This window comes from Myotis yumanensis, unplaced genomic scaffold, assembly GCF_028538775.1.
Source record: "Myotis yumanensis isolate MYYU_CA2020_CCGP unplaced genomic scaffold, mMyoYum1.0.hap1 SCAF_10, whole genome shotgun sequence".
Taxonomy (NCBI): domain Eukaryota; kingdom Metazoa; phylum Chordata; class Mammalia; order Chiroptera; family Vespertilionidae; genus Myotis; species Myotis yumanensis.
Window position 1 is genome coordinate 61,832,926 of NW_027223761.1, and position 15,263 is coordinate 61,848,188.

The 15,263-nt window shown below is 42.2% G+C and overlaps 1 protein-coding gene across 2 annotated transcripts; it reads left to right on the forward strand.

Moving 5' to 3' along the window:
• Positions 1–392: 392 nt before the first annotated feature.
• Positions 393–11,957, forward strand: MMP8 (matrix metallopeptidase 8). 2 transcript variants are annotated; one of them, XM_070426910.1, is made up of 10 exons: positions 393–503; positions 3,140–3,384; positions 4,046–4,194; positions 4,282–4,407; positions 7,262–7,423; positions 8,695–8,812; positions 9,539–9,672; positions 10,604–10,757; positions 11,597–11,700; positions 11,854–11,957. In XM_070426910.1, the coding sequence occupies exons 1-10, from the start codon at positions 393–395 to the stop codon at positions 11,955–11,957; spliced, it is 1,407 nt and encodes a 468-aa protein (XP_070283011.1). The 2 variants fall into 2 exon arrangements, with proteins under 2 accessions (XP_070283011.1, XP_070283012.1); XM_070426911.1 differs by having other exon boundaries at positions 393–494.
• Positions 11,958–15,263: the final 3,306 nt, after the last annotated feature.

Here is a 15,263-nt window from a genome sequence, read left to right on the forward strand (position 1 = left end):
ATACGTGTAAGCCGTAGATGACTGCTGTTCATAACTTCACAATTAATCTCTATTCTTTTTCCTTGACCAGACGATTTTGCAAAAGTTAATATCTAACTAAAAACCCCAAAAGCAAAGTGTAGTAAATTGCACTGTTTTTCTGTTGAAAGACTCCCTCATTGGCCGGGTACTAAATCACATTTTAACATTGCAAAATTGTCAGCGTGTAGTTAACTTGTGTTTCTTCACATTCCCGTTGTGGCAATTGTTTAAGACACAGCTTTATAAGGGACCAAGAGAGCAGCGAGGGACACATACATGATCCTGTGAACGTCTGGGCACCCCCCGGGGAAGGACCCTACCCAGAGCGGCAGTGCGGAAGGCCAGGGGAGATGGCGTTTGGAGGGAAGGCCATGTCCAGTCTGAAGGTGCTCCCACTTCTGCTCTTATTCCACACGCAGCTTTTCAAGGCCTTTCCAGTATCTTCTCAACCCAAAGGAGAAAAATATATAGAAGTTGTTCAGGTAAATTAACGATCAGGTGGGTGGTTGATTTGCTGGTAATTAGGAAATTGTATGGGTTGTTTTCTCCTTTTAATTAAAACAGCCTGAAAGAAATTATGTGGATAATCTGTTGGAGCTTAAACATCTCCTTTCAATGGTTTGGGAGTTCCAAGCTGAATCCTCTGAAAGCCAGGCTCTTCAAATCCTGGCCAAACACTGCTGCTGAGCTGCCTCCATCTGGGGAACCCTTTGGGAAGGAGTGATTTTAATTACACAACCGAGCGGTTTTCTCTTCGACTTACCTAAGATTTTCCTCCAGTTCATCTGCAACCCAGTTATTCAACTGGCTCCTTCCATCTGACTGTCTTTGCAGCCCAAAATCCCAGGTGCACAAGAGAGCAGGAGGATGGGAAATTATAAGGGAAAATATCAGTTTAGCATAAAATAGTGTAAGCAGATTTCCCTACACCAGATCATGGGGCTTTGTATACACTCTTGGAAGCATTGTAAAAGCAGCACCAATAGCCTTTTTCTGTTGATTCCCAGCATGAACATTAGGCCAAATTTTTAAGACGCACAAGAGAAAGCTGTCCCAAACTTGTCATACGTGATTTTCTTAGCATTCCAGTTTTAGAAAAGCGTTGTGCTTATTTCTTTTTCTTTTTATCTTTTACATTTTAACAGTATCTCTTATAATGGTAATAGTAACCCTGGCTAATAGCTAGTTTATTCAGTATTTATTCTGAAATATTATCTAGTTTCATCCTTATGACAACCGTGTGAAAGAGGTATTATTATTATTAATTTCCTCTTTAAGAGACCAAAGTGACTCTTAAATCAGTTAAGTGATATGTCCAAGAACTCACAGTTAATTTGTGGCAGAAATAAGATTGGAACCAAAACCAATCTGATCCCACAGCTTGTGAGAGCCCCAAAGTGCCCTGTCCTCTGTCACTTACAAAGTGCCCAGAATTCAAAGGCTGCTTAAGAAATTTTAAGACTGCCTGCACACAGCTTCCCCCCCCCCCCGCACCCTCCCCCCCCCCCCCACCAGAACCTTTACCTCACGGGTCCTCAAACTTTTTAAACAGAAGGCCAGTTCACTGTCCCTCAGACCGTTGGAGGGCCGGATTATAGTTTAAAAAAAAAAACTATGAACAAATTCCTATGCACATAGCGGTGGCAAAAACACCCGGCGGGCCGGATAAATGTTTTCGGCGGGCTGCATGTGGCCCGTGGGCCGTAGTTTGAGGACCCCTGCTACCTCCTAATGAGTGTTGGCCCTTTTAAAAGAGTTTCTGGGCCGCATAAAATGTTAATGTCAGTGAGGCTGCTGTTGCCCAAAAACTTATTTGGACTTCTTTTTTTATTTATTCAATTTTTATTTATTGATTGATTGATTAATTCGTTCCTTTTTTTCTTTATTTTATTATTTTTAATTCTCACCAGAGGATGTTTTTCCAATAATTTTTAGAGAGAGTGGAAGAGAGAGGGAAAGACAGAGAGAAATATCAATGTGAGAAAAATACATTGATTTGTTGCCTCCTGCATGAGTCCCAACCAGGGCTGAGGCCAGGGAAGAGCCTGCAACTGAGGTATGTGCCCTTGACCAGAATTGAAACCAGAATCCCTTGGTCAACAGGCCAATGCTCTATCCACTGAGTAAAACCAGCTAGGGCCATTTTTTTTTTTCCTAAAAATTTTTAGTATTAACATTATTGCAGGAAATACCCCCCTGTCCTCCCCCCCCCCCCCCCTTGCTCACTTCCACCCTCCTCCACCTACACCTTTCTTGGCCTTTACCAAAATATTGTCTGTGTCCATGGGGTATGCACATATGTTCTTTTATGAAATTGTGAATTCCCACTTGAGAAGCAATATGATGAGTTGGGACCTGAATTGTCATCTTGGCCAGTTCCTTCCTTCTCTGCACCTGCATTTCTTTCTTTTTTCAGAGTGGTTTTATATTTTTATTTTATTTAATTAATTAATTTATTTTTTAAACACATATTTTATTGATTTTTTTACAGAGAGGAAGGGAGAGGGATAGAGAGCTAGAAACATTGATGAGAGAGAAGCATTGATCAGCTGCCTCCTGCACACCCCCTACTGGGGATGTGCCTGCAACCAAGGTACATGCCCTTGACTGGAATCGAACCCGGGACTCTTCAGTCCCCAGTCCGACGCTCCACCCAGTGAGCCAAACCGGCTAGGGCTATTTTATTTATTTTATACGCCCCCACTTAATGAGGGAGGAGTAAGCCCCCACTATAACAGTGAAAAGAGGACTAAAAGAGAGAATTTGCATTGATTCAGCTAATATCTCAAGAAGTCAACAAATGCTAATGCTATTTTTTATATAAAAATAAGGCAGTCTGCGAGTGGTCTAGCATTTTGCATGGGCCTTGTACTTCATCCCTCATGAAATACCTTTTTTTTGTATAAACATTAATTGGAGTGCCGACTGGGTGGGGGGCTGTTCTTTCAAATAGGCATTGTTCTTTCAAAGTCAACCTACAAATTTGTGTCTTCTGTTTCTGTGGCTGTCAGGATATTAGACTGTTTCAAGTCTGTGGTAACTTAAAAGGAATGCAAAATGCCCAGAGGAGTGAAGGTCATTTCAGAGCAAGTTCCCTCACAGGTTTGTCTTTGTCCAGAATTACCTGGAGAAGTTCTACCAGTTACCCAAGGACATCTACCAGTCTGAAAGGAAGAACAGTGCCAGTGTGATTGTTGAAAAGCTTAAGGAAATGCAGCAATTCTTCGGGTTGACCGTGACGGGGAAGCCCAATGCAGAAACTCTGGAGATGATGCAAAAGCCTCGCTGTGGTGTGCCCGACACTGGTGAATTTATGTTGACCCCAGGATACCCCAGGTGGAAACACACGAACCTGACCTACAGGTGCTATTCCAGGGGCTTCAAAACGTACTCATGCATCCTGTTGTTATTGAGCATGTATAATGTGGCAGGCGCTGTCCTAGGACTTGAGATACACCAGAGACAAGCAAATAAATATCTCTGCCCTTGTAGAGTTTAGATGCTAATGAATGAGTATGAAAGGGTAAAGATCTCTTCATTCCAAAGCCTGTCATTTGTTACTTCCTTCTAATAATCTAAAGAGAACTATGTCAATGTCAATGTCTAAGAACTCACTATAGGATTTAAAAAAAAAAAAAAAAGGCTTAGTCATTGCTGGAGAGAAACTGGCCCCACCTTCCATTCATCTAATAATAATACTACTAATAATAATACTCAATATTTGTTCAATGCTACTATTTTCCAAATACTGAACTAAATGCTTTACATGTATTTAGCCCCCTATATCAACTCTATGACATGGGTACTATTTTATTATCCTCATTATATAAATAAAGAAGCTAAATTTAAAAACATGTAATAACATGTGCAGAACCCATATCTGTCTTCAACCCTGAGTTCTGCACTCCCTCCTTACACCGTCTCCAGTGGTAGCCCATCATGTATGTAATTCACTCTAAAATGGAGAAACTTGAGCTATTGGAGTTCTAAACGATGAGCCCTCACACATCTTCTCATTTTGAAGGATTATTAACTACACCCCACAATTGTCAGAGGATGATGTGGAAGCAGCTATTAAGAAAGCCTTTCAAGTCTGGAGTGACGTATCACCCCTGAGCTTCACCAAGGCCTCACAGGGAGAAGCAGACATCAACATTGCCTTTGTCCAAGGAGGTGGGCTCGAAGCAGTCACGCTCAATTTTGCTTTCTCTGGCTGAAGTGAGACTTGGCAACGTCCTAACACAAATTGTTTTATTTCAGCTCATGGTGACAACTCTCCGTTTGATGGGCCCAATGGAATCCTTGCCCATGCCTTCCAGCCAGGCCAAGGTATTGGAGGAGATGCTCATTTTGATGCAGAAGAAACATGGACCAAAACTTCTGAAAGTAGGTTAACTAAGGTCAGGTCAACATGTAGCTTCTGAATAAACATTTTCCCTTCACAATACACATCACACACCACACACACACACATCCAAGTTATTATAACACTTCAAACTCACACAAACTGACCATTTAAAAATTTTGCTATCTCAAGATACTAAGTCAATGTAGGTTTTAAAAAAATCCTGACTCTAATTACGGATCATTTCTTAGGGCAGAAATCAGAAAGCTACAGATCATAGGCCCTGTTTGTGGAAACTCCGTGTTGACGGGACAGGGCCACACTTGTTTGCCCACATGTCATCTGTGGCTGCTTTCCTGCTGCCAGGGCGGAGTTGAGTGGCTGCCACAGAGGCCGCATGGCTCACAAAGCCTAAAACACTCATTACCTGGGCCTTTACCAAACAAGTTCGCTGACCGCTGCTCTCGGGTGTATCTTTCTCTTAGTATTCTGAAATTTAATGATGTTTGTAAAAGGTCCTATCTTTGGAAACCCAGAAATATTTGGGTTCATTTAGAAAACTGTCCTACTTAGTGAAGAGCAGCCATCTTCTTTTTCATCTAGTTACTGGGTCTTCACCGACCTCCTTTTCTGTTAATATATATTTTATTGATTTTTTACAGAGAGGAAGGGAGAGGGATAGAGAGTTAGAAACATCGATGAGAGAGACATCTATCAGCTGCCTCCTGCATACTCCCTACTGGGTATGGGCCTGCAACCAAGGTACATGCCCTTGACCGGAATCGAACCTGGGACCCTTGAGTCTGCAGGCCGGCGCTCTATCTACTGAGTCAAACCGGTTAGGGCTCACCGACCTCCTTTTCAATGGTATGTTTCTACATAACAGACCACCCTGTTCAGGAGAAGGCTCAGAATAAAAAGAGGTGGGACTCTTGAGGAGAAGGACAGGTACGTGTGGTCCATATGACACTTCACAAGGCCCTGGGGTAACAAACAATATGTCACAGAGCACTTTAGAAAATAATAGAAAGGGAACCTTTTACCTTCTCTCGGGCCTTGTTCCTCTCACCATTTCCTCCCCACATAGGCTGTGAGTGTTATTCTACTTGAGTCCCTGTGTTAAGAGCCGTGTGTACCCACAGATAAATTACAGTCTCAACCACTCTGCATTCCTATTGGCCAACCTGCTAGGTCAGATGGTCATGACCTCTCACCAGAATTAAATGACCCAGGTTCCCACCTGGACTGTTCACCTCCAATCTCTGCTCCCTCTGACTTTTCCCAACGTTGCAGCAAGGTTTGTCTTTGAAAAGTCTATCTGGGACTTCATGAGTCTCTTGCTTAACACTTTCAGTGCATACATCATATGGACCAAATAACGTCCAAACACTTTCACTTGGCATTGAAGGCTCTTGGTGACTTTCCAGCCTCATCTTTCTTGGCTTCTCATAGTTCACATGCTGCAGCCACATTGTGTGCTGACTGTTCCTAAATCACACCATATACTTTCTAACTTCCCTGTACTAGCTCCTGTTGCTTCCTTTTCCTAAAATGCCTTTCCCCACACCCCAAGCCCTGCCTTTCAACATCTCTCTCTTCCCATGCTGTGTCCAATGCCACCCAGTCTTATCTTTCATCGGGAAATGAGGCCTCCTCCTGAGAACACTTACTGACAGCCTTTCTATATCCTCCACCTGCTGTCATTACTCTATGCATTCATCTTTTTTGCATACATTTCCCCTTCCAGACTGTGCATGGTGATAAATCCCCCAGAGCCTCTGTCACTCAAAGGTGCTCTTTGTAATGCACTCATAAATGAAAAAAAAAAAGATGTAATGATCAAGAAAGCAAGTCTTGGAGCATGGGGAGAATTTTATGAGGCTACTTATCAATAGGAAGTTGAACATTGTGGTAAGAGCACAAGTCTTGCCATCATACCTGGGTTTAACCCCAGCTCTACCACTGATTGGTTACAAGACTAACAACAAGATATTCAAAATCTGTGTGCTTCAGTTCCTTACTGTAAAAATATTTTTAACCATACTTGACAAAAATGTTGTGAGGATGAAATAGTATTACACTTCCTAGCATAAAGAGAGTGCTCCCAGCTCTGATTTACAATGTAGGCATGTGAGAAAATGTACAGTGTGCCATGAGATGGCACGTGGACTGGCTGGATGGAGGGGTTCACATCGGAAGCCAAACCCCCAGATGTCTGCTGGAGCCACGTGGAGAGGTCTTGGACTTGGCAAATGAACTTGGGCTTTATTTGATTAAAAAAGTATGAGCCTTGGAAATTTTAAGTTTCTAGTTGTGAATGGCTCTGTGCTTGTGAAGTTAAAAATTGAGGGAATGGAGCAATTAGAGTCAGGGTTTGTCTCTTTCTGGTAGAGAATTCTGGAAGCTGTTTGGAGAGCTTGGAACAGGGAAGAGCTGGTGCTGGGCTCTGGGTGAGCAGTGAGTCAGCTCAGTGCCTGAGGCTACTCCGCTGCCTGGCAGGCTTCTAGCTAACTGCCTGTTTCCTGAGACCCTGCTAATGGGCCTGAGGGCCTGGGAGACTGAAAGGGGTGCACAGGAAGAGAGGGCTTCTGAGGGTCATGAGACCTGTGAGGGCTCTGCTAACATCTCCCTAAGCCTCAGGGCCACATCCATGAAACATGGGAACCACAATAAAGGCAGGTTTATTTTATTCTAAAATTTGATGTGAAGCTCATAGTCACCTAATCTGAACCCTGATTCCTTCTAATCTTCATATCCCTGGAGAGAAAAAGAAAGTGACAGGCGTGAAAGGCTATTTCTCCAGACCATTTTGGCTCAGTAGCTGCATTCCTTGAGATCATCCTTCCACCACCCTTGGGTACACCAAGCCACTCACCACACATGCTTGCATTTCAGATTACAACTTGTTTCTTGTTGCTGCCCACGAATTTGGCCATTCCTTGGGGCTCTCTCACTCTTCTGACCCTGGTGCCCTGATGTATCCCAACTACGCCTTCAGTGAAACCAGCACCTACTTGCTCCCTCAAGATGACATCAATGGCATTCAGGCCATCTATGGTAAGGTCATCTGAAGAACATTGCAGAACGTAGTAAAACCTGGGCGTTCAAGGATATTCATTGCAGTCCCTGTTCCTGGTGGTAGAACTTGGAGAGCACTTGGGAGTCTATTAGGAGGAGAATGCACAGGTGAAATGTGCTGGATGCATGCCATAGAGCATGTGCAGCAGCGAGAAGCACTGAATTACATGTACGTGTGGCAACAACAGGGATGGGTCTTTAAAACATTGCACTTCGTGGGAAAGAAACAGAATGATACATCATACAGAGTACAAATTAAACTGCACAATATACAAATCTATGTAAATTGAAGATATGTGTGTGTGTGTGTGTGTGTGTGCGTGTATCTTAAGATTGTTGTTTGTAGGGGAGAGAGGGTGATGTGAATGGCAATGGAGAGAAACGTTTTTTAAAGTCATGACTGAAACTTCAGGGAGGGATATAGAAGCCTTTGGCCCTGTTATAAAAGTACTATCTGGGTAAGACCATTGCATCTCTCCTCCGTCTTGCCCTCCTGCCCCCTAGTGGCTGTGATTAAAAAGTGTTGAAGGAAATGGAATGGAGAGCGAAGTGGAATGGAACTGGGGGGAGCATTCTGTTCTCTCTGGTGGGATAGAATTACAAAACCAAGCCTGCCAGGGCACCACAACTAGGGAATTTTTATCATCATAGTAGCAGTTTTAGGAATGATGAGACCTACTCTAACTGCCTTCCCTCCCCAACTTCTTTTCCCCTGAAAACATCTGCTTCCTTTGCTCACCAAAGTTTTAAGTTCTCCTAACTATTAATATAGCCCTTCAATCAACAATGAAAAAACACTTCTAAGTGCAAATAGTTATAGAAAATTATATTGCTAAAATTTGACTTAGATCTATGCTGTGGGGTAAAAGTCTGGTATCAGTTCCTTTCTGAAGGTGGATTTTGGAGGAGTGGGAATTGGATACTAAGAGACCCAAAAAATGCAGAAAGAGGGAGCAAAAAGGAGGAGAAGGGTGTGATTTAGGATTTTAAGTGGAGCATAGAATTCAAATTTATTAACTGCAAAATTTAACCTGGAACTGTCTCTGAAAATCACCATGACTCTTATTTTTTAAAAAATTTTAAGAGGGACAAATGTACAGTTACATTGATGCCTTGTGTGGTAGTTGGGCAGTGTTCCTCTTCGTGTGAAGATGCTTCATCGCCCTGGAAAGTGCTGAAATACAAAAAAAAAAAAAAAAAAAAAAAAATCACACTGTGCTTGCATTTACAAAAAGCCTTTTGTTTTTCAGGACCTTCAGACAACCCTGTCCAGCCAACGGGACCAAGCACACCCACCGCCTGTGACCCCCGCCTGACATTTGATGCTATCACCACACTCCGTGGAGAAATACTGTTCTTTAAAGACAAGTATAAGATTGAACTGTTCCTTCCTTTGGCTTACTTTACTGGCATAACTTAATGCTATATTTTAATTAAGTCGCATATTACACATTATTCAGCTTTCCTTCGAATTCTACACATATGTGCCTCATTGGAATTTCTAGTGGTTTCTGGGCAACTCGAAACATCCAGCAAAAGAAAACTAAAATATCTATGAACATTCAGGTGTTTGTGGTGATGTAAAGAGACATGGGCTCTAGCTAACTTGGGAACTCCATAGCTAGGTTTACACAACACCAGCACATTATTCAATTCACCCAAATTCAATCAAGTAAATGGAAATTATCACTTAAGCTGTAGGGCGACTATCCAAAAGATTGAATTTTTCTATTTCCCTTTGTCTATTTGGTGATTATGTAATCACAGGCTAAGTGTACTTGTATTGCTTTTGCTAAATACTCTAAATATTCTCATCATTTTTGCAGGAACAATAATGAAAGAGACTAAAATAAGACTTGTCAATGAGTGAGGAGGGGACAGTGCAAAAATGTAATCAAATAAGGTCACTTTTATGACCTCTGGAATTGTAAAGAACAGACCAGATGAACAATATTGGTCACTGTGCTAGAAACTTTGCTTTTCTTATATTGTCATAATCTCCCAGCAATCTTATGAGGACCCATACTAACCCAAGACTCACAGAAGCTTCCTACATAGACTATAGTGTGTGTTCTCTCCCTTGTGCTCCATCAGATACTTCTGGAGAAGGCACCCTCAGCTACGAAGAGTTGAACTCAATTTTATTTCCCTATTCTGGCCATCCCTGCCAACTGGTATACAGGCTGCTTATGAGGATTCTGACAGGGACCTAGTTTTCCTATTTAAAGGTAACTGCCGAAGGTTTCATTTTTTTTTAGTTCTGCCTGAAGGGAGGGGAAAAGGGTTTTTGTGTGGTTTCTCCCAGGTTCAGAGAGGTGAGCCAGTGAGAGTGTTATGCTGGCCAGGCTTCGTCTAGAGACCTGAGTTGGTCCCATCTCTGCCACTAACTGCTGTGTAAACTTGAGCAGGTTGTATCCCCTTCCAGCCTCAGTTTTCTCATCTACAAAGTGAGAAAAACTTTAGTATTTCTCCACCCTCAAGTTTCCCCAAGGCTGTAATTTAGTTTCTGTATAGAAGTCATGTAAAATAAGACATCCAATTGTGAGATGTCAACCTGAGAAGTTGGAGCTTTTTATTTTTTTTCCTCCTGCATGGCCCCTACTGGGGATCGAGCCCACAACCTAGAGCAGTGATGGCGAACCTTTTGAGCTTGGTGTGTCAGCATTTTGAAAAACCCTAACTTAACTCTGGTGCCGTGTCACATATAGAAATTTTTTTGATATGTGCAACCATAGTAAAACAAAGACTTATATTTTTGATATTTATTTTATATATTTAAATGCCATTTAACAAAGAAAAATCAACCAAAAAAAAATGAGTTCGTGTGTCACCTCTGACACGCGTGTCATAGGTTCGGCATCACTGACCTAGAGCAAGTGCCCTGATTGGAAATCAAACCATGACCTCCTGGTTCATATTTTGATGCTCAACCACTGAGCCACACCTGCCAGGTGAGAAGTTAGAATTTTTAAATAGAAGCTAGAGTACCACTGAGGCTCTTATAGCCCAATGAACTTCACTTTATCACCTTTATTTTTTAAAGACTCTTTGTCCCATTTTCATTTCTATGATAAACGTATGCAATGAATAACAAGTGATACACATTATTTTGTAGGAAAGGAAGAATTTTATCTCACATATAAACTGAATCATTTGCAGGCAACCAGTACTGGGCTCTAAATGGCTATGACATTCAGCAAGGTTATCCCAAGGATATATCAAATTACGGGTTCCCAAGCAATGTTCAAGCAATTGATGCAGCTGTTTCCTACAGGACAAAAACATACTTCTTTGTGAATAACCAGTTCTGGAGGTAAGGTCAACTATTCGTTCAACTAGAGATTGAATCTATGTTTATTTACCCTGTCTACAAACCACTAACAATGAGGCATCTGAAAACTTTAAAAACCTAGCTGGTCTTTGATAGCCATTCTTTTTCATACGATGATTGCTGTTGCTATATCTTTTGAAAATTTTTTGTTTACTATTGATTTCAGAGAAGAAGGGAGAGGGAGAGAGATAGAAACATCAATGATGAGAGAGAATCATTGAACGACTGCCTTCTACATGCCCCCCATTGGAGATTGAGCCCACATCGCAGGCATGTGCCCTTGACTGGAATCAAACCCAGGACCCTTCAGTCCACAGGCCGACGTTCTATCTACTAAGCCAACCGGCTAGGGTGAAATTTTTATTTTTTATAAAATTAAAATGCCTGCACAATGGTATTGAAGATTCTATGTCAGGAGCAAATCTTAATAAAGCACTAGGATGGGCTGCAAAAAGTTAGGTTAACTCTCATTTATGAGTTAAAGTCTAATATTCTTAAGCAAGTGCAATCCAGACAGCCTACAAAATCTGGTGCCCAAGTTAGACTTATTATTTACATTTATTCAGAGAGAGAGGGAGAGACTATGTATCAGTTAACCAAAAGCCTTAGAAAATGTAGCTCTTCTTTTTAAAAATAACACTGCACCAGTAATCAAAAACCTATTTTAGTAATAATGATACCCATATATTTTATAAATGGGTGCAAATTTTAAAAGTTACCCATTCTTAGTCCCAGTAAAAAGGACATATGCAATTTAAATAAAGCCATTATACTTACATACTGTATTGGCCTTAAAACACAGGATTTTTTTTTCTCATCAGATATGATAATGAAAGACAATCCATGGAACCAGGTTATCCCAAAAGCATAGCAAGTACCTTTCAAGGAATAGACAGTAGAGTTGATGCAGTTTTCCAGGAGAATGGTAAGTAGAAAAAAAAACTAATTTGTTTCAATATTTTAAGTGGCATATTTGCATTTGAATGTTATGGGATAGGAGTGGAGTATTTTTAATTGAGAACATCGGAAATCTTACTTCCACAGACTAATTCAAAACTTTATCTTTTTTTTTAAATAGATTTCTTCCTTTTCTTCAGTGGACCAAGATATTATGCATTTAATCTTAACAGTCGTAGAGTCACTAGGGTGGACAGAAGCATTCGATGGCTCAATTGTAGATAGAGTTGAAGCAAAATCAAATGTGTTTGTATCCATTTTCTGAATATGAAAGGGAAGTCTAATTTGCATATCCATGGTGTGTCCTATTATACTTTTCTCAATAGTAAATAATGCTGTTTGGTATCACTCTATTCCTTGGACTTGTCTTCTGTGAAAATATGTTTATGTATTCAGCTGTTTGCAGATTCTGATTTAGTTCCTTCATATTCCATCTCAGGTTAGTGAACCCATCTCGAGAGAAAGGGGTTAAGAACTCTTTGTCACCCAGAAGATAAGCAACTATTTCATCACTTGCTTATCTGACTTGTAAATGCATATATATCCCTAAATCTCTTTAAACATGTCTTAAGTGTACTGCTACATGCAATTTAGCACTGGGTTTTGGCTAGACAGTACCCCTTGCTTCTATTGAAAATGCGGTGCTATTTTCCAATCTTGGAAATAAAGATTGTTGATACATGTGGGTTGAATTGTGTCCCCCCCCAACCCCCCCAAAAAAATACATGCTTAAGTCCAAACCCTAGGTATCTATGAATGTACCTTATTTGGAATTAGCCTTTGCAAATGTAATGACTTAAGATGAGTTTATACTGAACTAGGTGTCCTTATGGGAAGAGGAGAGACATAAATACACAGAGGAGAAGGCGTGTGAAGATAGAGGTGAGATTGGAGCAATGCATGTACATGCCAGGAACTGCCAGAATCCACCAGAAGCTAGAAAGAGGCAAGGAAGGATCGATCCCCTTTAGAGCCTTCGGAGAGAACATGACCCCGCCCCCAACACCTTGATTTTAGACCTCTCGCCTCTAGAACTCTGATAGAATACACTTCTATTGTTTTAAGCTACCAAGTCTTGGTACTTTGTTATGGTAGCCCTAGGAAGCTTATGCAGTATACCTGCACTTAAGGAAATGAATCAGCAGATAATGACAAAGTTGAACCCCCAGCAAGGACTATTGGCATCTTCGGGGGAACGAGGGGTGGCAGCAAAAGGTACCACTTCATCTCCTGCTTCCTCCCATTCTCTCCTTCTACAGTCCAAGCAAATGGGCTCATTGAAACTGTAGCTCTTTATTTCTTTTTTTCCTGGTATACTCAGGAGGACACCCTCTCCAGATAATTAGGGTTTACTGTACAAACAATGCTGAGCACAAAATTCAATAAATCTCATTAAACTGAGCTTAAATTTGCTAGTGGCTCTTTCCAGTGGCCACACAAGGAGCCCGTCCTACTTTAACACCTGTGAGGCCATAGTGTCTAGTCGTCTAGACATCAAAATCATGTACATTTGCAGATCTTAGAATGCAATGTACCTTATTACACAATAAATATGTGAATTATAAGTATATTTATCACTAGCACATCCTATTTTCTTTTTCTATTGAAGTTTTTAAATTCCACAGTAATTATTATTTTGTACTAGAAGCCTGGTGCACGGATTCATGCACTGATGGGGTCCCTCGGCGTGGCCTGTGGGGATCGGGTCGAAACCAGCAGTCCAACACCACCTCCCACTCCTGCCTGCTGCTCCTGCTCATCCTGGCCCTGCTGCGTCTGCCGCCACCACTCAGTAGGCTTACTGCCATTCCACTGCAGTCTCCAGGCTTCGATGGCCAGCCATGAGGCCTGCATCTGGTGCCCGTCAGTCAGCTAAACATTGCTCCCACTGTGGGAGCACACTGACCACCAGGGGGCAGCTCCTGCATTGAGCATCTGCCCCCTTGTGGTCAGTGCATGTTATAGCAACTGGTCATTCAGTCGTGGGTCACTTAGGCTTTTATATATGTGTAGATAATTTAGCACATTATTCTAATTCAAAAATTATCTATTAAATGAATTCAAAATAAATATTTTCAACAACTGACTTGTAATCTACTATAATTTCTTAGCTACCACCACATAGTTAATCTAAAGTATAAAAATAGCAAATTTTGATATACTGTTTACAGCCATTTATTCCCTTCTCACAATTATATTAAGCTTTTAGATATTGCTTCACAGGTTATGGAATCTATAATAATAAAAGGGTAATATGCTAATTAGACCAAACATCTTCCGGATGTCACTCCAGATGTCTTTCCTGACCAAGCTGAAGCTGGAGGGAAGCCAGCCCGGGTCCTGGGTGATTGCTGGTGGCCGGAGGAGGGAAGCCCGGTTCCCAGGTGCCGGAGGGAAGCCAGTGCCAGCAGCCAGGGGAAGGAAGGTCTACTCTTACACAAAATTTCATGCATCAGGCCTCTAGTATTTTATAAATGCTCAATGCCCTCAAAAAAATTCTTAAAATATGCCAGCACATTATTCTCAATTTATTTTACAAAACGAGAAAACACAAACTAGCATCTATACTAATAAAAGGGTAATATGCTAATTAGACCAGACGTCTTCCAGACATCCTTCCGGACAAAGCCACAGTAGCGGGGGCCAAGGCAGAGGCAGTTAGGGGTGATCAGGCTGGCAGGGGAGAGCAGTTAGGGGTGATCAGGTCAGCAAGGGAGAACAATTAGGGGCAATCAGGCAGGCAGGCAGAGTGGTTAGGGGCAATCAGGCAGGCAGGCAGGCAGATGAACAGTTAGGAACCAGCGGTCCCAGATTGTGAGAAGGCTGTCTGACTGCCGGTTTAGGCCCGATCCCTGAGGACATCCCCCGAGGGGACCCGGATTGGAGAGGGTGCAGGCAAGGTTGAGGGCAACTCCCCCTACATGCACAAATTTCATGCACAGGGCCTCTAATCTATCTACACTAATAAAAGAGAAACATGGTAATTAGCCGTACCTCCGCTACCCTTCCCATTGGCTAATCAGGGCGATATGCAAATTAATTGTCAGCCAAGATGGTGGCCGGCAGCCAGGCAGCTTGAAGCTATCAGGAGGCTTCCTTGCTTCAGTGACGGAGTACTCCAACGTTCCCCACCTGCCGCTGCCGGCCTCTGAGCTTGCAGTTTGAAACATTGTTACAAATATAGAAGCTAAACAAACCCCCAGAAACCTGCTTTCAGCCAACCAGGATCTCAGAGCTGGAGTTGAAACAGTGTTTCGATTATAGAACCCAAACAAACCAGATAACTGCTTTCAGCAGCTGAGGCCTAAGAGTTGGAGCCAAGCCTCAGAGCTAAATCTGGCCCAGAATAAAAAAGAAAAAAAGGAGCGGTTGGGAGCTTCAGTCACCCGCCAGCCTGAAAACAGCCCTCAGCCCCTCACCCAGACTGGCCAGACACCCCAGTGGGGACCCCCATCCTGATCCAGGACACCCTTCAGGGCAAACCAGCCGGCCCCCACCCATGCACCAGGCCTCTATCCTATATAGTAAAAG